Genomic DNA, 25,054 nt, shown 5'->3' with positions numbered 1-25,054 from the left:
CATTAGCTTTTTCCACATCCTCTGTCACTAGGTTGCTTCCTTCATTCAGTAAGGGGCCTTGTAACATCCCTTGCTAGCTGCAACTCCAGTTGTGATTTGGTCTTCCTGATTTCACTCCTGCATGCTTGAGCAATATTTTTATACTCCTCCCTGGTCATTTGTCCAATCTTCCACTTCTTGTAGCTTTTTTTTTGTGTTTAAGATCAGCAAGGATTTCACTGTTAAGCCAAGGTGGTTGCCTGCCATATTTACTATTCTTTCTACACATCAGGATGGTTTGTTCCTGCAACCTCAATAAGGATTCTTTAAAATACAGCCAGCTCTCCTGGACCCCTTTTCCCCTCATGTTATTCTCCCAGGGGATCCTGCCCATCAGTTCCCTGAGGGAGTCAAAGTCTGCTTTTCTGAAGTCCAGGGCCCGTATTCTGCTCCTCTCCTTTCTTCCTTTTGTCAGGATCCTGAACTCGACCATCTCATGGTCACCGCCTCCCAGGTTCCCATCCACTTTTGCTTCCCCTACTAATTCTTCCCTGTTTGTGAGCATCAGGTCAAGAAGAGCTCTGCCCCTAGTTCATTCCTCCAGCACTTGCATCAGGAAATTGTAATCTGATTGTGGGCCGTGAGACATTTTGCTGATGTTGACCGTCTGCAGGCATGGCCCCCTGCAGCTTCCAGTGGCTGTGGTTTGCCATTCCTGGCCAATGGGAGCTGCGGGAAGCAGCCAGCTGCTGCGGATGGTCAATGTTAACAAACTGTCTTATGGACCTCAATCACATTACCTTGATGGGCCGCATGCGGCCCGTGGGCTGCAGGTTGCCCACCACTGCTATACAGTGTCCCTAGAGTAAGTTTCACAGCTGACTGATTGTTTGTTTATTTATATTTTGTATTTCCTCCCTCTTTATTTGTACGATAATCTTCTTGGAATTTTGAAACTTAAATGTCTTTCCTTATAGATTTCTCTCCTTCTTCTTTGTGGTATACATTGGAATCTCGCCTGTGTTTCTGATTCAACTGAAGTTAGCATGGCTCTTCTCATATGTCTTCTAGTTCATGAGCAGCTTCACTGATAAGTGGTTGGTTAATAACAGCTGCTATTGATAGAGTGATGGAATCGTGGATTTCTTTTTAAGGCTCTGATTCAGCAAAGCATTTAACCGTGAACTTGACATTAACACATGAGTGGTGACCCCATTTGTATAAAGATTTTTTCAGTGGGCATAATGCAGAACATCCCTGCAATATTCCTTGAGGTTATTAAAGCAGCAGAGAGTCCTGTGGCACCTTATAGACTAACAGACGTATTGGAGCACCCACGAAAGCCCATGCTCCAATATGTCTGTTAGTCTATAAGGTGCCACCGGACTCTTTGCTGCTTTTACAGATCCAGACTAACACGGCTATCCCTCTGATACTTGAGGTTATTGTTCATTAGCATGAAAATCTGTAGTAACTGTCTCACTTCTGCCAGCACAGAACTTGTACTCTTCACTGGTAGAGTATTAAAACACAGAATTACTGACAAATGTATGTTTCCTCTTCCCATTGTCTGCCAATATATAGTTTCCTTTGCTATTACTATACTCATGAAAAATTGCTTGTTAATAGTCTTTTGCCATCGGCTGCATTATCTAAGGTAGTCCATGCAAAAAGTTTCTCACATAACTAAAACATACACTCTCTTGCAGAGGTTGACAAGATAAAACTCATCAGCTTGCACGGGCTGGTTAACTTGTTTTTGTCACTTGCAAAATGTATTTATTTTGCTTAGCAGGTGATTTAATGAAAAGTACAAAATCCACAGAGACAGAAATATACTGAGAGTGGATAAAAGTTAACATTGAAAAAATATTTCAAAGCAACATCTCAAAATCTTGCCCCTAGCTGAACTTGGTGCCTTACTAGGATTAAACAATTTATGAGGATCAAGTTATGCCTAGCAGGAATTAGTCAAATCCATCTGACAATTCCCCTTCTTTGTTTCAGTGATACGTTCACAAGTTAAGGCTACTCTAGGTCAGTTCTGAACATGGGGATTCTGTTTTTAGAAATAAATTATTATTTCAGAGGGAGCTTCTCCATGCTCAGCACTTTTGAAAATCAGGCCACTTGTGGTTAAATAAGGATTTAAAGACCTAGCTTCAGATATCACTTTTTTTTAAAATACATAATGCATCTCGGTTATGAAGGTTGTTTTCAGTCTCTTCACTTAAAGCAGGGATTCAGCTTGTTTGTTTGATACAAAGTTCACCAATTTTACAGTACATAATCTGTGGATAAAGACTGAATTTTCTGGGGATTTTCAACTAAACCTGTTACTAAGGCCTGGTCTACCCTAGGGGAGAGGGGATCGATCTAAGTGAATAACGTAGCTGAAGTCAACGTACTTAGATCGACTTACTGTGGTGTCTTCACTGCGGTGAGTCGACTGATGCCACTCCCCCGTCGACTCGGCCTGCGCCTCTTGCGGCAGTGGAGTACAGGAGTCGATGGGAGAGCGCTCGGGGGTTGATTTATCACGTCTAGAGTAGACACGATAAATCAACCCCTGCTGGCTCAATTGATGCCCGCTGATCTGGCGGGTAGTGTAGACATACCCGTAGTTTGTTTAGCTACCCAATGGGATTACAGCTACTCTTACCCTCAATATGAATAACCATGGCTATGCTTGGTGTGTGGAGGGGAGCTTTTAGTAATGATGACCACCATTTCCAATACAACTGAAGCTGCAATTCACTCTCAGGGAAGAGGGCCACCCTCTCTGCTCAGTTTTTAGGACACTATGACAGATAGTGTATACCGCAAAGCTTGCCTTAGGGAGCAGTGACAGGGTTCCTGGAAGAGAAAAGTTATGGGCTCCGGAGGTGGGGCTGTCCAGCCTCTGAAATTCTGCTGCTTTGACACATGCCCTTCTGAGGTGGTATGGTTGACCCTGAGGGGCAGATGTGGTGCTTGGCAGTCTTCCCATGTCCCAGGAATGCAGGCACCACTCTACAGATAACACTAAAATGAGTTCTCCTTTGTTGATAAAGGGTTTTTTTTAACCTCTTTCTTTTTACCTTTGCAGGACTGAGTGGAGCAGATAAGATAATCCTCCTTTTATTCTAGACAATGCCAGTACCCTTCTACAATCTCTGGTACGGGCAAGGGACCCACTAAAAGGTCCATCTGAGCTCCCTTTTTTTCCCCCTGCTCTTTCTCATCAGGATGTGGTAGTATTTTTCAGTGCAAAGCAGTTTGCCTGAGATATCTAATTTAAAGGTATCCAGGGAGAACAGTGCAGTGCAACCAAGTGAAGATTCTGTCTGAGGATACTGTTACTGTCCTACTGTGTGAGTGCATTTAGGAACTGACCATGTATTTCTGGCATTACATTACTTTATTTTGTATTGATTCCTGAAGCACTAGGGTGGGGGGCATGTTTTTATATCTTTGTTGGTTATAGTGCATATCTTTCCAGTCTATCCCATTTAAGCCTTGTAGACATTATCTTGATCTTGTTTTCCAGGATAGTTAAGGAAGGGTGTTGTGGCAAGGAAGGGTGTCGTGTCCAGCAAGGACATGGTCAGGTATACTTATTAATTGTTTATTTTCATTGTCATCCCACAAAATGCTTTGCGTGAACAGAGAACTTAATGATAAAATCAAGGAGAGGAAAGACCTACTTTGAAAGATTGTTTTCTCATGACATTTGATATTTTTTCCCACCCAGAAGCCACCAATGTTTTTTATCATTAAAACTCTTCAGTATCTTATTTGTGTAGGATTTGTTTTATTGAAGTATAGGGCTATCCCACAAGTCTACTACATCCCATTACAAACTCTGCACTGCACAAATCAATGTTTTATGAGGTCAGACTATATTTAGGTGCCCCAGAGTACCGAAAAACTCAATATAATTTTGAGTCTGTTTTTAATAAACCAGTGTAGATGAGAATGCTCTTTTCCCTCCCCAATCTCTGCAGAACTCTAGTGTCTGTAACACTCTCACAATATTAGATCCCCGTTTGGGACCTGTATTATTGCATGGACAACTTTCCCATAATACGAAATACTTAAATTGCTTGAAAGCACTTACCATTAGATTCTTGCCATGTTTTTGATACTGATACTGTATGATATGTTCCTTCTTCTTTATACTGCTACATGTCTTTTTCACCAAGTCCCATGAACTTTTTGTACAGTTCAGAATGAACTCTGACTTGGTCCCAGAGCTAATGATAATCTTTTTTTCCCCCCGTCAGTGCTTTCTGCTCATTTAGGTTAATTTACCATGGACTATTCCCTTTAGTTTTCTGGATTTTTCACCTTCTCCCAAGCTCATTTTCTGTCCATTGTTTGGCACAGATTAGAGCTGGTCTAACCATCTTCCTTGTCATACTTTATAGAAAACTAAATGGATTCTTAAGACTCTCTTGTCTTTTCTTCTCCATCCATTGCCTGCCCGAGTTCTTTGCTAATTCTCTGTCTTAAAACTTTTATAATTTTACGCAAAGAACAGCATGTCAGGAGAAGGAATTTTTTCCCCTTAAAACTTTTTGATCTACCTTCTTTTTGATCTGCCCCCCTCTCCCAATTGGTGTAGTCAAAATTTCCTCTGAATAATGTATTAATAATTCTTTAGCACCTTTCACAAGGGGATCTTATTGTACTTGAATGAATTAACACAACAGCCCAATGCGGTAGGTGAATATTTTTCTCACTTCACAGTTTGGGTACTTGAGAAGGAGTGTTGAAGAGCCCAATCTTTCAACACTTTTTAATGAAGCCATTGGGACTGTTTGTGTGAGTAAAGGCTATCTAGTATGATTAAGGAATGAAGGACCGGGCCCTATGTGACTTGTACAGTGTCACACAGCAAGTGAATAGTAAGTTGTGAGTCCAGATCTTATGACTGTCAGTTCTGTACTTCAAGCACTGTATGTCATGTATCCTTTCCCCAATGTCCAAATTTTAGCCAATTACTCTGCAAGCGATTTCACTGTTTCTAGAACAAACTTCTCTCCAGTGCATGGCAGTCAACCAACTTGTGAGCGCTTTTAGGCTTTCAATGATATGGTTTGGTGTCAGGCTTAAAAGATCACCCTTGTGTATGTAATCAGATAAATTAGTCATGTGCTGAGCTATGTGCATAGGTATTGTATACATTGAGTCATGTGTAGGGTATAGTACTAATTCCCCATGTCATCTCCTAAACACCCCTTCATTAGGGGTTCAATGTTAGCACAGTTTTCACAACAAATCTTTCATTCAACAATTGTCTGAGCTTCAGTGAAATCATTGTGAGGACAGCTTGCTCAGTTTCACATTGTCGTATTTTGCTGTATTTTACCTCCTAGCAATACTGCAACTTTTAAAGTACTCAGACATGTACATTTTATAATTCTTGAGTCTTTCCACCACCCTCAAGGCAATGCAGGTAGATTTATATGCAAATAAGACCTGATACAATTCAAACTGCTGTTTGCTGCTGCTTCAGTTTTGTAACAACCTTTAAGAGTGCACTGGTATTCACAGTATAGTATTTTTTAATTAGAACATTTTGTAAACATGTTGAAATAAGACATGACAGTTTTTTCACCTGAAATATTAATACATCATTTAGATTTGTGGAGTTTGCCTTTTATTAAACTCAAAATTATTTTCCTATTTTCCCCCTATGAAATTCCTTTTCTTGAGCAATATGTCCCCACCCATGCATTTAAAGCAGGCTGGAAAAAAAAATAAAAGCACTATAACCAAAAAAGAAGTATGTGAAACAAAAAAGAAGTATGGAATCATTTGGAAAAGGAATAAAATAACCTTTGTGCTCACAGGATTGAGCGCTTTCTGCGTGAGCTTGTTTTGAAACCCACAAAAGAATCCAGGCTGAAGCTCAGAAGGTTAGAGTACTTGTATGATCAGTGCGTATTTCAGCTGCACAAGAGTTTGGCATTGGTTCATATGCTGAAATATTTTACAGATGTGAACTATGTGGGATTGTTGTTTTAGGCAGCCAGTGTGAAACAGGAAATGACCTGTATGAAGCAGGCTGAGGCTGTCTTGAAGAGAGATGCTAGTTAGTTACCTCTCTGTGATAGCTGAAGGGATGCCATTCAGAAAGTTAGCAGATTATATTCTTCAGGTTTAACAGATCATCACATCTGGAGTTTAAATACGATACAGTTGGCTTCTTGCTAAAAAACCCTTCAAAAGTTGTTATGCTTGTAACTTTACACTGAATGAGGACGCATGAATGATGTCATGGCTTTTTAGTAATGGATACAGAAGTCTTTCTACTGACTTACACAATCTTTCTACTGACTTACACAGCAATATCTATTAGAGCTCTGTGCTGGTTGTATTTTACTGATGATGTAGTGAAGGTTACGCTATGGTCCTGGTGGCTTTTGACAGTCTAGGCTTAATGTAAGTGTTACACAAACACTGACAATTTTATTGCATATACATATATAACCCCCAAAATAGTTAACAGAGAGAAAAAAATCCAGCTTGTGTGTGTGTGTGTGTGTTCGTGTGTGTATGTACACATACACTATACAATATTGGTTAAATTAGCTTTAAGCAAAGCTTGGTTCAACAAGTCTGTAGTGGCAGTAATTAATCATCATTTTAGATTGCAAAAAAAATAAAGGTGCTTGTGGTAATGATTGCAATGTGCACTTTGCTGACAACTAGAGTGAGCTATAACATACTAGATATGCAATAATTAACCAAAAATGCTAACATCTGGAAAACAGCCTGCATTGTTACAGAAAGGAACAGAGTAAACTAAGCAAAACAAAAAAGTCCATGTTATTGCAAGATAGGTGTGCGTCTATTTGCTGTAGTGAAAGAATATGCATAAAAATCCTAGCAGGAGTCATTAATATAGCATAAAACAACCCTCTGCATGGTGATTTATCTCATGTCAGAGGTACTGTAACCTGGATTACATACTAATATTCATTGGGTAATGGACAGGAAGTGTTTATATGTCATGGTTAAAATAAAGAACAGGTGTGCATTGGATGGTGCACTTTCAGTGGATATTTGAAACATTTGTTTTAAATCCCTTTGAAGTAAAATATGTGTTTTAAAATATGCTTTTCCATAGTTTTGCATTTTCTTCTTAAATCACAAATCAAAATACCACCCTAACTATGTGAAATGTTACCCACATTGGAATACTTGAGTAGTCCAAAAGTAGAATTTTTCTTGTGCAGTGCTTAGAATGCACACAAAGATAATGACAAGTAAAGTGACTAGAATTGGATCCTGTTAATAAGTGCTTCTGAAAGAGATAATGTAAGAACAATTCAATAGCCACTATTTTGTTGCAGTATTGTACTGCGAGGTCTGGTGAAAACATTATTTCCAGTTGGAAAAAATATCTTTCTTTATGAATGGATTCTGTTTTACAAAACCTGAGGGGGAGGAGTCTGAGTATAACATAACAGCCGACTTTTTTCTCCTTGCAAGGAAAGGTGATGTTCACTGGGAGCATGAGTGTGCCCTAATACTTCATCCCTTGACAATATGGAGCGGTTCAGTGCCATTAAAAACATGGTCTGTAGTCCATAGATATTAATTTAAAAATATAAACTGTTTTAAGTGACAAATGATAAAAGTGTGTGTGCCATGGGCATGGGGAAAGGGAAGAAGCTGGAGAGAAGCCAAGTAAGCAGGAGAGCTAAAGTAGGAGCTAAGCCCCCGCTCTTCCCATCGGTCTGAAATGGCAGAATTCTCAATTTTCTTTTTAACCTGGCATACCTTTGGAGCATGCTAGTGCTCATTCTGGCTTCCATTCTTATTCATTGCTAAGGCCCAAATGCTAGTCCCACCGACTCAGGCTGAGTTCTAGGGTTCTGCGCAGTGGCAAGGAATTATCTCACTTTCAGGCCTCCTATGGCTGTTTTGGGGCAAAGGCAATGCACTGAAGTATTGGTGGATCCACTGGCCCCACCTGTTATGTCCCACCCATAGGCATGCATTACATTGTTATATGCTGCAATTTCCAAGTTTAAATTGACTTTGTATATTTTCTATCCAGTGTTGTTGTTTTTTGTTTCTGTTGGTTAGTTACTGGGATGAAGAAAGTGATATAAAACAGAAGTGCAGCTTCCCATTTAAAATATTCTGCCTTCAGAATAAAATGCAGCATATTTATTCTGCAAACAAGAAAGAATAACAAGAGATTAGACTGTCAAATAAGCAGCATGTATTTGTGGATTTTGGTGCTGTATGGGGTAATTCAAAGTAAGGCACATATTCATGATTGCTATTTACTAGCACAAATTAAATGGAGCTGTACTGATAACTTCACCAGTCTTCCATGGTTTCTTTTACCCTTGTTCAACCAATGTGTATTTTCAGACTTCACTAACTCATTTTCCAGAAAACTTCAAACTGTACTTGCTAGTACCTAGGTAATTGGAGTAATTTACATCCCTAAATTCTGCCTAATCATTAGTCACATACCCCTCTCAGTTTACTGCTCCTGAGCCTCTGTTCTTGAGTGTAACCCCTGCTTCCTAAATATAGGGCACACAAATCACGATCTGCATACACTGACAGCAGCTGCCAGAACAACCTGAGAAAGCAGAGTTTTTGCCTTGTAAATATTATCTGAAAAATATGTTTACAGAGCAATTTCAATTGCTGATAATTTAGGGGCTAAAAGAAGGAAAGTTGTGAGTATTTGTTGATCAGTAGCTTGTAAGTGTATCCTACATGCCTTTGACTCAGACTTCTTACCTGTAACATTTTTACATGAGAGTATCTTAAGAAACTACCATATGAACACAGCAATAACTAATAGTGAAGGTTCAAAATCTACAGAAATAATTCCATTTAACAAGGCATAACTTAATTTTTCTAACTTCCTGGAGAGAGAATGTTGAGATCTGCATACTATGTACTATCTATATATATATATGAGATATATAGTATATCTCAAATGTTCTAGCATTTGTCTGAATTCCTCTGCCTTTCTGAATTCATCCATGCGCTTAATCCCTTTTTTGGCTGAGTGTTCTTACCCATATACTCAGACCAGACCGGTTCATAGTCTTAAAATGTAATCGGAGCCCATTCTAGCAATTGTTTTCCAACTGTGTGGAAGAAATAACAATATAGTAACTTCCTTTGCATCTTATGAGGGTTTAGTAATCCACATCAAGGAGTTCTCTTTATCACCATAGTTTCGTATTTCTGATGTTCAAAGGAAAATCCAGTAACTCAAATCTCGGACTGTTGATTGAGATCGACTGTAATTGATTTCCATCCATATTCAGCGCCATATCATTCCAGAAGTATGGTATTTCCTAAAGCCATCTTATACCTTACCAGAGTTCAGGGACCACAATACGAGTCGAGATTAGCTGACGTGCTCTCACTAATATTTGCTAAATCAGAGGACTGGTACTTTGCTATGAGCAAAGCAAAATTTGCTTCCCCTGCTAGAATCTGAATTTCAGGATATGGTATAAAACCCATCGATTTGCTTATGTTTTTGCCAGAACAGGTTAGATGAGGGATATTTACTTTTATAATCTTAATTTTGTGCTTAAATTCATTTATTGTTAATTCACATAAGTTCCCCAGTTTTTGTATTGTTCTAATGAACTGCACATTTGCCCAGGGAATGGTAGGATAGACACATGTGTAAAAGTTAAAAATAAATGCACTACTACCAGTCCTTTAGTGCGGAGTGAGAGGATGAGAGCACAGAAACCGCAATTTAGCCGGGACTTAAGGCAATTGATAATTTACAGACATAGCCTTACTTTGCACAGAACCAGTGAATAGTGTGGCTAGGAGGCATCTGGTTGGAATTGCAGAGTGTGGGACAAGGGTGAGACGTTGAAGAACACTACACCTGACTTTACTTATAGCAGAGAGACTAATCTAGAGAGACTGAGAATCATTAAGAAACTGGTAGGATTGACAGTTGGCAGGTAGGGTTTAAAGGACAATCCCTTACAAACTCTCAAACATCTCCAACAATTGCACAAGGTTCTCATAATGTTAAAAGCTGCACGAAGATGCAGCCTAAGAAAATAAAGAAACAGTATCCACTTCACTGAATTTCCCCATAGAGATCTTAATCAGGGAGATTGTTTGTCTCAGTGCGGCATTCAATGACTTCTGGATTCATTCATCTTTTCCCCTGAATTTTACTCCCAATACCTTACTTCCCATATACAGAGCAGCGCGTCTGCAATTCCTATTGTGACTGGTGAGCCAAAGCGTAGCCCACAGAAAACAAACTTTCTGTCTCTTAGTTTCATAGTTTGAGTCGCCCCTCCAGTTGTCTTATCCACAGTCTGAATACATTCACTCTTCCTAGCATGTGGTTCCTGAGGAAAGGCTGGTTTTCATGGAAAGAAATTGAAGCTGACGGAATTTGTAAAGAGGAAGCAACAGGTCAATCGGACTAAACAGCTATAATTTGCCTGATTTGTCAATACTGTATTAGAAGTAAATACTGTGTATTGTGTTGATCTGGGTGATAAATGAGTACTTGCTGCACTGTTCTTCACGGTCCTGATGATCTGACATAACAGGGAATAAGTATCCTCGGGGTAACTTGTGTTAAGGAAACAAGGTTGAACAATTGATCTCGAAACAGTTAAGTTGCAGCCTTTTCATACGTAACTTGAAGCGGGTACTAAAATTGCATGTGAAAACAAAAGGGAGAGTGAGTGACTGCTATGTCCTACTGTTTGCATTGGATGGGCAGATCCGGCAAGAGTAGTTACCAAGACTATCTGCAGGTGGGATTCATTATTGCTATTATACTGACTGGAATGTAATTTCATCATGGAAAAACGAATAACTCAGATTCATAACCAAGATACTTTGAAGTCATTACTGCCAATTGGAGATAATGTATATAAAGATCCTAAAGTAGAAGTAAACAATGGCTAGGTGCCATTGGAACAAAGGATTTGCCGTGTTGGTATGGGCTGATAGTCTGTCAAGTCTCTTGCTTCCATCAAGTGATTCTGCAAAGGAAATTGATCCTCCATACCTGTATATTTCAATGGTCAGTCTATATCAGAATATAGGAGACCTCAATAGATAATTCTGGTATGGCTAAGGAGCTTCTCCACAAAGAATCTGGGTATTTTGACCTTTGTCCATTGATTATTGTTATCTTGAAAGGACCAACTTTAGAACTGGTCTATGTGATCAAATGAGCAGATGTAGTTTATCAAATTAATCCCTTCTCATTAAGCAGGACAGGTGCTCCTGTGCTACAGCTGTTGCCTTTAGTGCTCCTTTGCCCGAAATACTCTGAACTTTGGCATTTGTAGGAAAGGTTGAGGGTGTGTTCCTGGATGTGGTGTTGGATGGAAAGAAGTGTTTCTATTGCTTTGGATACTGGCTGGCTGAGTTAATTTGTTATTGTTTGATTGCTTAAAGCTGCTGGAGCATGGAGTTTATGTTGTCCAGGATTTTTTTCATGCTGCTAGGTGGTCATTGTTATGATGTTGTTATATGACTACTTATCAGGGTGCTCGGAGCTTTAGGTACAGGAATTATTTTGTTTTGTTTTGGGTTTTTATTGGCTAAATCTAAAGAATAATAAATAAATAATGCTGCTGACAACAATACTCATAGTCCTCCTCACAGCATCCCTGGAAGGTATCTAGCTTTTCCTTCTTTACCCCATTCCTTTCTCTTGTCTGCACAACCACTGGATCTTCTTTGCACCTAGGTTAAAACTCCCAGACCTCTGCCTCTGTTTTTATACTCTCATGGCTTCTTTGGAGGTCATAGCAAATCACGTGCCTGGCCTGACATTTTACTTGTTCCTAGAATGATAGTCCCAGAACACCTCACTCCGGCCTGGTATTAGCATTTGCATATCTCTCTCTCTCTCTCTCTCTCTCTCTCTCTCTCTCATATATACCTTTTGCAGTTATGTGCAGCAGTTTCTCTTAAGTTTCTGACAACATGAGAATTATTTCAAATACTTCCCTTAAAAACAAGTAGGATTGAGAGCTCTGTTTATCTCCACCTTTCCCAGAGTTCCTTCTTTTTTATAGAGTTTTCTCTAATATGTTTGTTCAATACATACTAGGAAACTGTCTGCCTATGTGCTGGCTTCCAGTTCCATGCTGCAGCTCACTCTAATCTTTCTCCAAGGCGCCATGTCTGTTAGGCTGAGAGGAAATGCTGTCTATCAAATTCCTTTGCCAGTTGCTTAGCACTCTCCTGCGGGGATTTTGTTACTACATTTTATTTCACTCATTTCCCAATCATTCCATTTTTAAAATGGGAAGTGGTAGTTTTATTTCTATTTTCTTAAACATGCAATGTCTGTTCTCCCTTTATTTTTTAAATCCTACACCAGATTATCATAAATCGGTTTAGATGATTGCTCTATGAATGTATGCCTGTAGAGTTCTGTTTTTTAAACTTGTCTGATTTTAACTCTGGAGAGGAGAATGTGAGTTGCAATATTTCCCTTCTTCAAATGCACTTTTCTTTGGAAACCCTGAATAGCACAATTTTGAGCATGGAGAGTTCATTTTACAGCTGGATATGAAATGATACAGCATTCATGGCAAAAGCAAGGCTAAGTTACCCTAAATAGACTGTCAGATTCTGGGTGGTCTGGGATGTAAAAACTCTACTTTATGAGTTGAGGTGCCAGAAGTCATTCTATTCAGGACCACAGATTGGACTTAGTGTCATCAATGAAAAGATCATTGCCAGCTTAGCAGTTTTCTTAGTTCCCAGCTTTAAATCTGATAGCTGAAATTTCAATTCAACCGGAACAGGACTAAAACTGTTATTTGCAATTGCATAGCTTTTCAGGAATTGCCCAGCCTCCATAAGCTTGACTGTATAATGTTCCAAAGTATATTGTTATTGCTTTAGATTGAAATCTCGATTTCATGGTGGAATGGTTGGATTTTACCATCAGAGTTAGTTGGTTCTCTGTGTGTGTGTGTGTGTGTGTGTGTGTGTGTGTGTGGTTTTTAAACTTTCTTAAGTTGAGCCCCATTGAAAGAATAAAGTGTAACTGTTTTAAAAATGTTGGCTAAATCTAATAATTCTGGTGGAAAATGAAGCATGAATAATTAAAAATATACTTTGATTGCTTTAATCCATGGTTATTGATGAGTTGAGGTTTCTTCCGTGACTTGCTTAAACACCTTGATGTAAACCGTGGCTAGTCACCATTAAAAATGTTAGTATGCGAACATTTGCCTTTCTTTTATACTGTGTATTTAATGATTTCAGGAATCAAAAAAGGAGTTTAATGCCTATTTTTCTCTTTCTTCTCTTTCTTAAGCCCTTGCTTCAATCAGCCAGAACCCTGACAGTATTAAGCATTGATCATGTAGTATATGCAGGTTCAGGATGTAAGGTCAGTTCTCTTCCCAGTTTTCTCCCTGTTCTCCATATCTTTCTTTTCCCACATGGAAACTGAATGAACTACATTCACAGAACAAGATCTTGGTGGTTTCCTTGGTAATGATTCCTTTTAGCCAGTAGCTTATGGACTAAATTACAGCTTGTCCATTGCCAGCTTTATTTATTTAACTCTTCTGTTTCAAAGGCGTCATAGCCAGTCTGAACTGTGGATTTCATGTGCATATTCTGCACTTTTGCTTGCATTGCACTCCCATTAATGTCATCTGGAAATACCATATATGGAACAAATACTTAGTATTCACTGGTAATCTACAGTATAAATCAATTATGAGAAATCTGCTGTAAATATTCAACCTAAATATTAGGGCAATTACTCTTTTAAAGGTCATAATTTGATTAAATTGATCTTTAGCTCATGTTATGCCAATAAGATCCAAAGATGTACAAAAGAAACCAACCAAAACTAAACTTATTTATAGAGTGTGTATTTTATGTTATTCTGGTAGATAAGTTACAAGATGATAGTTATCAGTGACAATTGTAGTCAGGAATTCTTTTTCCATTGCAATAAATATTGTAATGTTAGAGAACTTTGTTTAATAATAGGTGCTTTCTTTTTATTGGTGAAGTACACAAATAGATAAGGGCCGCCCAGAGGATTTCGGAGGTCTGGGGTCTTTGGCGGTGGGGGGCCCCTGCTTCGGCGGTAAGTTGGCGGCGGGGGTTCCTTCTGCTCCGGGACCCGCCGCCGAAGTGCCCCGAAGACCTGCGGTGGGGGGCTGCAGCTGCCGAATTACCGCGGAAGTGGGACCCGCCGCCGAAGTGCAGTCGGGTCTTCGGCGGTAATTCGGTGGCGGGGGGCCCCGCTGCGGGTCTTCGGGGCATTTCGGCGGTGGGTCCCAGAATGGAAGGGCCCCCTGCCGCCGAATTACCGCCGAAGACCCGGCTACATTTTGGCGGCAGGTCCCGCTTCGGCGGTAATTCGGCGGCGGAGGGTCCTTCTGCCCCGGAATGGAAGGACCCCCCGCCGGTGAAGACCGGGAGTGGAAGAAGCTCCGGGGGCTTGGGCCCCACGAGAGTTTTCTGGCACCCCCGGAGAGAGTGAAGGACCCCGCTCCAGGGGCCCCGAAAAACTCTCGTGGGGGCCCCTGCGGGGCCTGGGGCAAATTGCCCCTCTTGCCCCCCTCCCGGGTGGTCCTGAAATAGAGCATTAAGAATCTTGAAGGCATAACATACCTGAAACAAACAAACATGCTGATGATAATTTGAAAACTGATCCTGGAGATTTAGTGAAAGTATCATTAAAATGTTATATCAAATTGAGGTGCACTCTTTGGGGGTCTAAGTTGTTTCTTTCAAATAGGTGTAGTGTTTGACACTTTCCTTCCTTGTAAGATGTTTACTACACAGACATATGTGTGTAATATGTTCCAGGGTAAGGTCATGGAGCAATGCGCAGTAGGGTGCATGAGGTAGTTGTGCTGTAATGCAAGTGTGAGTGGAGGTTTCATACTAGGTCAAACGCTAGACATGCTCCTTTGCATCAGTAACGTACATAGCCATTTCCTTAGACACAGGTGTGCAAGATTAAGAAACAAAAAAACAAAGATGGGTTGGAGGGAGCTTACAGTCTAAATAGATCAAGCAGCTCTGTTTATGAATATTGTTCATACTGAAAACCAGTTAAAACATGAAATATTGCTCTTTCTGGATAAGGGGAGTTTTGCTGTTGACAACAATGGGAGGAGACTTGGTTTCAGTTTGGTAGATAGGGGAAATACACGTGAAAGATAGTGTTTAGGATAGAATTCTGGTTTCAACTTTAACTGCAGAGCCATGTCTATGCATAATAATAGCAAGGCCATGATACGGCAATCAGGAATACATTACATAGGGATGTAATCTCCTCTCCAAACATGATGGTCACTCTCCCTTCTGTAACTCAAGTAAACAGGCTTTGTATGGGGAACTGTGTGGAGACTGGAGAGGGAAGGGAATTTATTCCATAACACTCTGGTGGGTTGTGGGGCTGCAGTGTTTCTATTTTGAGCCATGCTCAGGAGCTTTGGAGGGTTTCTATGCTCTCCTTCCCATCCCTCTGGGCAGCAGACCCGCAGTGCAAAGGGCCTTGAACGTTTCTTCCTTTTGGCATAAATTTTGCCCCAGTGTGCACCAGGGTGGATTTGATTTAAATCAAATTGATTTACATCATGATTTAAATCACTAGTCAGGAAGACTCGATTTAATAATGGATTTTTACATAAAAGTGCATTCTTCATGTTATCAACCTGAAGATCCTGCATGTTCAGATATGTTCCTTTCATCATCTTCAGTGCAGCTTCCTCCAGAGAAGGAACACGTCTCATGATGTTGTTTCATTCGGGCAACAAGGCCTTGTATTTCTTTGTTGCACTGTTTGCATTTTGAACGCATGCCTGTCTTACCCACAGGTAGAGGAACTTCATAAAAATATTCCCAAAGTGGGTCTCTTTTACGGTCTGATGCCATTATAGGTTTTCCCTTCGAGTGAGAGAATGGTATGGTAGATCTCAAATCAATGAAGGCTTCACTCAGAAAGAGCTCAAGACTTCTGGAATATGCTTTTCAAACAGTTTCACTTTTGTTTCTACTGCCTGTCCCTCCCTCTCCAGACTTCTTCTCCTTGTCCAGATCTATTCCACCCCCAACAATCTTCTATTCATTGAACTTTTTGAAACTTTGCACTTTTAGAGAGAGGTCGGGGATTGATTGTGTACACAATTTGCAGAGGGACAATAGGGTTGAGGTCTGTTATTTCTCACCTCTATATATTATTTATTTATTAAAACATTTTTGCTGTTAACAAGCATGTTATCTCTGGAGACAAAAATCCACAGTTTGAGAACTGCAAAACTAAGCATCTCTGATGGTGTCTTCTAGACTGAGCACTGAGTCCCATTAACCTAAATAATCTATACAGAAACCCCTGGAATCCCATAAGACTGGGTCCCTAATCCATGAACTATTGGAACCTATTTACAAAACTTTTCTTAAGCATTACCTGAATTCTCATTATCTTACACTATAGAATTAGAATTTGTAATCCCTGTTCCATGATGAGATATCTCCGAGCTATAATGTATCTTAATTAAAACTATCTTTAGATACCGGTAGGTTTTTCCTCAAAAAGCATTTTATCAAAAAAAAATCCGATTTTAAATTAAAAAAATATTTTTGATTTTTTATTTTTAAAAAAAAACATTTATTTTTATCCACCCTGGTGTGCACACAACTCCCATGATTGGTGTGGAATCAGACAAATGTACAATGAAGGAAACCCAGTCTCCTTAGTTTTTTTATTACCAACTGCACAACAATGCACATTAAAACGGGGTTGACCTTTATTTGTTTTGTTTTTTTACCGATTTCTGCTGCATCACCAAAGCATTTTAAACAAACAAGAAAGCATCAAATTCACAGCGTATTGAGAGAAGTCATAGAGCACATATTTTCTGTTGCAACAGTTTATGCTGAGGTCTCCAAAAATTCAGGCCATTTGCTTTATTTAAGTACTTGTTTTGAATAAATATTTTAAGATGCAGCAGCAAGTAGTTTAAAAAGAACTTTCAAGTCTGAAAGCCATTGTGTAAGAACTTTAATATGGGATAACTGTCGAAGGTGATTTTTTTTTTTGGAGCTAATGACTTTGAGATATGCCCTTTTGTAAGAATAGCTAATTTGTGGCCTTCAATTTTGAACATTCTCTCAGTTTATATTAGCTGTCACGTGTAGTATGAAATTCTCTAATATATCCTCCAATGGTGTCAAACACGCTTCCTCTCTGTGTGCATGCATTTATATGTAGTAAAATGTGTATCTCATATTTTTGTTTAGGCTGTACTATAATAGTTTAAAACCCCTTATTAAACCTAAAAAGGAGTGTGAAATCTTTATTTGAACAGTTTCAGGAATATTTAGAGTAGTACTCACATCTAAACAAACCTAATAGTAGTGTGAACCCATGTGTCCTTTGTATCTACTTGGTATATCATTTTAGGTATGTGCTGGTATTATAATCTCCTCACGATACCCAGAGGACATCCGTTAAAGTAAAAAAATCACTGAAGAGTGTTCCACACAATCTGACATTTGGTAAAATCTAGGGCTAAGTGTACTTAGACAATAAGTGGTCTCTTCCCTCTGGAAAGGGTCAGCACTGTCAGTTAGTGATGAGGTCTCAAGTGGAATGAAGATACACATTTCAGCAGTTTGCACTTCCAGCTTTGGCCGTTTCTTTTATTATATGAAGCAACAATATACAATGATTAGGTTGAGAATATAAGGTTCCATAACTTCCTTACCCATTCTTTCAGATTTGAATGAAAATCAGAAAGAAAAAAAAAAACAACCAATGTAGCAATTTCTGCTGCAACTGTGTTTACTTTTTGAGTTGTGTTTCTAAAAGCAAACTCAGCTTTGTGCAATGGTCCAATAATCCATTAGAGGGCAATATAATATTGCTCTGTTGCTGAGCATAATCATCAGTGCAAGGAAATAGGAGTGTCTGACTTGTATGGGAGCAATGCTTAGAAACTGCTTAGAAAAATGCTTTAAACAAAACTGATCTGTTGGTTTTACATTTAACACATGTGCCAGAGGCTCCCAGAGCCCATGTTAAGTCTTGACCCATTTTTCATTACAGAGGATGTATTAATAAGATTAGTAGTGGAACAAAGAATAGTGTAAGTTAGTCTGCCTTGGAGCAGACATCATGGACCCCTGTTTTGCAGTAGAAACTTGATAAAAGTCAGTTGGACTAGATGGAATAAGCAGAGCATGGTGAGTTGAGAAAACCAGTAACCAAATCATACCTTTGCCATTGCTTTGTCATGTTATTTGCAATTGCATAGCTTTTCTGGAATTGCCCAGCCTCCATAAGCTTGACTGTATAATGTTCCAAAGTATATAAGCAAGTTATTTAGGCATGAATTTTCAAACTTGAGTAGCTAAAATTAAGCAAATAAATTCATACTTAGCCACATCAGTAAGGTGTATGATTGTCATAGATGCTGATCACAGTTCACATTGAAGTTGGGTACCAGGGTGCTTTGATTGCAACCACTGATTTTAAACATGATTTAAATCAGCAAGCAGGAAACCTTGATTTCAATCATTGGTTTTAATCATGTTCTGCATTTGTATTTTTGTTATTTTTCCAAAGAAAGGAAAGTCTCAGTAATTGTAACAATTAAAACAAGTTGATTTGCAACTAAATATAGCTTTTATACTTAAATTTGGTATTTCCTTTTTCTAACCAGGAGGATACATTATGATTATAAAAACTTATTTAAGCAATTATACGGCTTAACTTACATTTATTCAAATTCTTAATTTTTACATTTTTATTGTGTTAAAAAATGGTGAATGATGCATTTCTAATTTACTAGATTAACTTTTTACTTATGATTTGCATCAAGCTCTATTTAAATGAAAATTCAAATTCAATTAAATGCACAAAACAGCATTTTGATTTTTTTATTAAATTATAATATATCTTAAAAGTGCTGGACACATACTTTTTTTCTTATCAAAATTTTATTAAAACATGTTTTGCATTTAAAACAAACTGATTTATTAAACAAAGGAAGTATTTTCTGATTGCGTCTGGTCACTGTGTCCTTAAAGATTTCAGAAATAGTAGATTTTACCATGTTCACCTAGTTTTTATCCATAGATTGGAAGCGGAAAACAAGCTTTCCTGCTTTTGCAACTCCCAATTGGTTTCTTAACTTTGAATGAACTAGTCTTTCAAGCAATTTAATTGAATAAACTGAAATGAAGAAAATATTCTCTCTACACCTGCAGAACAGGCTGCTGCTGTCAAAAGCTGGTTTAGCACTTCAGCAAGTTCTGGTTCCAGGTTCTTAGTCTGTGATTTCTACCAGTTCAGTAGTTTGACTCTCTTTAAAGCTTGGCAGCATGCATGTACAGTTTAATACTATTTTTGTATTTAATTGAAATTATTTTAATAGATGATAAGTTTAGACCGTTAAAATAGGTTGTCAATTTAAAATTTAATTTTAAATGGGTTTATTTTTAAAAAATCTGTATTTAAATTAAATAAAAATATCTGATAGAAGGAAAAAATGATTTTTTATTTAATTGGATTTTTTTAAAAATCATCATTTTTTATAAACTATGCAGGCTACTTATTGGATTTTTAGATACCCAAGTTTGAAAATTTTGGCCTTAATCTCTGTCTGTTTTATCTCTGTAAAATGGGGATTATATTTCTTACCTCTTTCAGAGGGGGAAGGTAATATTAGAAGACGGAACACGCTAAGTGCTAAATATTTTTATCACCTATGTTACGAGGTGTAGGGTTTTTTAACATACTAAGTTTTGGGTTGTATTACATTTTTGTAGCTATCAAACTTTAAAGCATGGCACTATTTTTGTTTCTTTAAATAGAAAAAGATGGTTTAGTTTTTAAATGAAGCATACCAGGAAAGTTCCTGTAAACATCCCCCCAAAACTGTAGAGCGTGGGAATATAGGTTCTAGGCCTTAAACACAGCTTTGAAGAAAGTGTAGTTTCTCTATCTTTCTAAATGTTACCACACTTGGTTGTGAGCAACTAAAATGGCTTGCATAGGTCCATTATGACAGGGAGAAAAATGTGTTTCACACACCATACAGAATTAACCTATAATTGTTTAAACATAGGAATAAAACTAAGTCTCTTGCACTATAATATAATAATCAGTCAATTTATATATTTTGTCTCACTTGATCACAGTATGTTATACTCCTATTTCGGAAATAGACTGGAAAGAACTCAACCATGCATATAAACTGAAATTAAAAAATCACATTATTCTGCAAATATAAAATAAATCTGTGCTGCTAGTTTATATTTTTGCAAGATAAAATGTACTAAGAATGTGGCTTTAGTTTCTAAAGCATCCAGCACATATCCCTATGGAGTTACAGAACTGCATCGCTTCTTTATTTTTTTCTGAAAAATTGAAATGGAACTAGGGCATCCATCCAAATCTCATGCTATGAATGATCCAGTCTTTTAATAATTGTACACAGATGAAGGAGACTCTGGTTTATATAAATAGTCCCAAAGCTATTTACAGTTTATCTGTCAGTTCTGTTTTTATGTGGCCTCTGGTTAATACTGATTCCATTGTGAAAATGTTCTTATGGTTTTCCCAAAAGGCCTACACACTTACAGGTATGAAAAAGGAATTCCTCTCTAGGGATATATCTTTAGAAAGAAGGTAAGTAAGGAAACCTTGGAGGTAAATGGTTTTCTTTGTGATTTGCATAAAAACTTTATACTACTATCGTCTGGACACTCATTTAGCAAATGTTGATTTTTGGCCAGAAAAATTAATCATTCCTAAACAAACATTATACTTGGTCCACGGAAAAAAGTGATCCATAGCTGAACCTTACTACATTGATGCTTATTTTGTGCCATCCTGCTTTTTGAGACATCATAATTTCCATCACTTATACAAGGCAACATAACTGCATCTCATACTACATCTTCTACTTCTATGTTGAACTATTGCTTCCTGTGAACTTCCTGTTGCGCTGTCTAGTAGACTACTGTCTACTGCAAACTAAACAATACATATGTGAACCATCAACATATGTTCCTATTTACTTTATTTTTATTTATTTAATTTGATTTACAGTATATCTTTAAAAATCTATCAAAAGCCTTATAAATACAGTCGCTCAACAAACCAAACCAAAACAGCAGCTTCTCCTCGCCGCAAACTAGAAAATAATCAATCAGTGATCCAAATGGGTCCATCTCTGACATTTGTAGATTACTTTATCATATCTTTTTTTTCCCTATGGGACTGGTTGAAGAAATCGGCCCTGCAGCATGACTTGAAGGACAAGAGGTTCCGACTTCTATGGACCAATAGGAGGTGTAATTTCCAAAGTTAAAGGTCTGTTAGGGTATGTCTACACTGCAATGAAAAACCCGTGTCTGGCCCGTGTCAGCTGGCTCAGGCTTGTGGGCTTCAGGGTATAGAACTGTTTAACTGCGGTATAGATATTTGGGCTTGGGCTGGAGCCTGGGCTCCAGGACCCTGCGAGGTGGGAAGATCCCAGAGCTCAGGCTGCTATCCAAGCCTGGAAGTCTACACTGCAATGAAACAGCTCCGCAGCCCAAGCCCTGCAAGCCTGAGTCAGCTGGCATGGACCAGCCACAGATTTTTCTTTGCTGTGTAGGCATACCCTTAGAGAGAACATCCTGTTGGCAGCTTCCCTTCTTAGACTTGCCACAGCATATAAAAATCTTATTTGCAGTAGCAATTGACTAACTACATTTTTAATACATGTTTATCATTGGCACTTCATGACTGTATTTTATGAACTAGCCTTGTGATACTGAAGTTTATCTCACATTGAGTGCAGAATAAACTCTAATTATTCCTCTTAGAAAGTTACGAATTAACATCTGTTTCTATGATCAGATTGTTACTTTGTACACATTCTACTTTCTGATTATTTAAGTAGAAAAATGGTCAAGTGAGCTCTCTTGCTTAATGTTTGGGAGGTTGACGTTCTGCCACTTCACATTTTGGTTGCACTTCATGATCCTTATCCAGCAAATGATAAAATGATTTGCTTTGCTCTCCCCATAATCACCAGGGATTAGACTCACTGAGTACTCAGAACCTTCTAGGATGGTAAAACAGGTTGAAAATTCTCAAGAGCTGAACTCACTGCACTTCTCTTGCCATGTAAAGGATCTGTAAGGAGGGGCTTAGGGAGAGACACTTCAAAAATCAATAGAAAGGCCTAAAATGTCAGATTTGCTTTGTAACTTACTGAGAAATTTTTCATTATGACAACAGCATAATAATAACAAAATCATCTAATTGTGGTAACATACCTCAAATTGCTGAAATGAAAATAGGGCAGCCAATGCAATCAGAAAGACATCCCTTAGAATAATCATTTGACTATATGTTGTGTTTCTTCTTCTCTTCAGCAAACAGGGTTTGGATGAAAGTAGCCACATGTCTGCACTTTAGGTTACACAAGGAAGGAAACCCTTAAGGTAAAATCTAGCACAGGTTACATTAACAGCTATATTGGCCCTTTCTTGCATTGAGATGCTATTAGCTGTTTTTTATGCAATGCATAACATGTCAGCTTAAACAAGATCAATGTTAATAAGCTACTCTTCAGCTTTTTCTGTGGAAAATTTATTGTCACTGAGCTGTCAAATGTTTATAGTGTGATTAATGAGTCATACTTAGGTGATTGACAGTAAAAGTCTGCTTTGTAATACATGTCAATCACTTTTATAGCTACTTGTCATTTTCATGGACGCTCTTCTGAGCTTCAGAACTATAATAACCACAGCAGCGTTTGCTGTAGGCCACTGGTGATATTGGACTCTGAGGAAGAGAAGGTTGATTGCATTACTTACTAAGTTGCTTTAGGCAGAAAGAACTTGCATCCTATACAAACTATAAAGAACATATAGGTAGATCAGGTAACTCAGAAAATTTAGTAGTTAGTGCTCTGTGTATGACAGTGATGAAACTGTAAGATCCACATAAAGCCTTTATTTATTATTTCATTTTATGGCACACAGTACTCTGCCCTTTCGTCTGAAATAGTCTAATCTTGGTAACCTTTCAGGCATGCTGCAAAAGCCACCCTTTTGAGAGGATTTTTGGAGAAGGCTGAGGGTATGTTTCCCTAGATGAAGAGGAAGAAAGGAGTTTTTGTATATGGTTGGCTGGCTTGTGTTCCTGTTGAACTGATCGTGTTAAATGCCACTGGATTTAATTATATTGTTAATGGTGTGTTAGGGCTCCAAGAGGTTTGGATAGTTGTCTTGTTAGTTATTTACATCAAATTAAATCAAATTAAATTAAAATAAATGCCTATCCCATGTCCTGGGAGCTTTTCCAGATTTTTATTAGACAAGAGAAAATAAAATGTATACCATATATAAGATAGTGGACTGCTCACAGAATAACACATCCTTTTCCCAGTTTAAATAGTAAACTGTAGTATATCTTCATATCACCCATTTGCCTTCAGTTTCATTCCTCCCCAAATACCCATCGGAAAAAAAATGAGTCTTGCAGTATGCCCTTAAGCGTCTTCACATTTAGCTCTTTGATACCAAGGAGGGTGAATGTGAATTGGAGAGTTGAACACCTTTTTTATAAAAGATGCCCTGCCAGCATCAGCCCCTTTCTTGAGTGCCTCCACTAACAGCTATTGTATAGGGAAGGAGGCAGCCTTACAGATAGCCAGCTCCTGAGCTCACAGCAAGAAAACTTGACTCTGTCAACAAATGTGGGCAACCTAGATTATCCACTACCTGGACTAGGTCACTGTATGAGACTTCTCAGATGCTGTGGGAAGGCCAAGAAATTTTTCTTTACCTCTGTCAGAGCCACGGCATAAGATTTCATGAATTCTTTATTGCAGTTGGACTGATTGATCTTAAGACTTCCACCACCAGACCTTTAGCCATCGCCCCTCTTGATATAGGTCGTTGTAAATTAAGATGACCTGTGAGTGCAAAGCCTCAGGAAAGTGCATTGAAGGCCACTAAATGGCTGATGATTGAGATGATTTGACTCCCACAAGGCCTTCAATTGGAGATAATCTGTTTTCTGAGCAGTATTTCTCCTCAAAGCCATCTGGAATCTCATTGGCCCAGTCAGGAAGAAAGGCACTCTAGGCCTGAACCAGAAAGGGGTTTATCACCTGATCCTGAATTTTGTAGCTTGAAGGGGAGTAAAACCACATTAATTACACATAATAATGGAAAGCTGTGATTCATTTCCTCCTTCACAAAGCAGCTGGGTGCTCTGTGAACTCCATTGGAAATGGTCACAGCACAGAGGACTCTTATGTGGGATAAACGACCAATGGCAACTCAAAGTTACTTATGCCGTTTGTTCATGGGCGGGGGGACAGGGAGGGGTTGTTAGAAATGTATGCCCTTCGCATGGCCAGCTGGGGATCTTCAGGATGTGGCAGTTCTAGCTCATGGGTCCTTGGCCTCAGCTTGTTTCCCAGGCCAGGACTCTACTCCCTCCACACCACCACCACCACCACCACTTCTGTGTCTTGTCAGGGGAGGATGTGGCAGAACAGACATCCCTATGAAGTAAGTTCTTCCAGGTTTATGTAATTTGCATTGTAAAATCTTCAATTATAAAATGAAAAATGTGATGAATTCACACTGTATTATTTATTAATCAAAAACCCAAAGATCTCACAAACCTCACTTAGAGTTTGTTACACCTATCAGTTGCGAACAGGACTTCTTTATGGCCCCTAGAAGGCTGATTTTTTGGCATACGTCACAGGTGGTGATTAGGGTTATGGTAAATTCAGGTTGAAGATAGGAAAACGTTTTCTTAAACGTTTTCAAAGAGAAATATGAACTGATGTGAATACAGAGCTAAAGGGCCATCTTTTTAGTGCTGTCATTACAGGACAGTATTGTGAGAGGGAGGTTGCAGGTCATTTTTTCAGGTGGTAGAAGTTCAGTTGTATGTGAAAAAGTAGATGGTTACATTTACATGGGTAATTACAACAGTGGGGTCCATAAATTGGGTACATGCACATGTAAATGGATGTTCAGCTAGCCACTTCGGCTTGCAAATTGGCTAAGTCCAAGGGGAAAT

At 38.6% G+C, this 25,054-nt stretch overlaps 1 protein-coding gene across 5 annotated transcripts in view; it reads left to right on the top strand.

Annotated features, from left to right (window-relative positions):
• PDZRN4 (PDZ domain containing ring finger 4) overlaps positions 1–25,054 on the top strand; it is a 389,321-nt gene that overhangs the window by 68,013 nt on the left and 296,254 nt on the right. For 2 of the 5 annotated variants that reach the window (XM_039506103.1, XM_039506145.1), the window contains exon 1: positions 24,310–24,531. The exons of 2 other annotated variants lie outside the window; for them this stretch is intronic. In XM_039506103.1, coding sequence (XP_039362037.1) covers positions 24,310–24,531 — 222 coding nt within the window. Of the gene's footprint in view, positions 1–24,308; positions 24,532–25,054 lie in introns of those variants that run through there. One more of the 5 variants, XM_039506114.1, reaches the window with a different exon arrangement.

Source organism: Mauremys reevesii, linkage group 1 (assembly GCF_016161935.1).
Source record: "Mauremys reevesii isolate NIE-2019 linkage group 1, ASM1616193v1, whole genome shotgun sequence".
NCBI classification, from domain to species: domain Eukaryota; kingdom Metazoa; phylum Chordata; order Testudines; family Geoemydidae; genus Mauremys; species Mauremys reevesii.
This window is presented reverse-complemented; position numbering and strand designations above follow the sequence as displayed.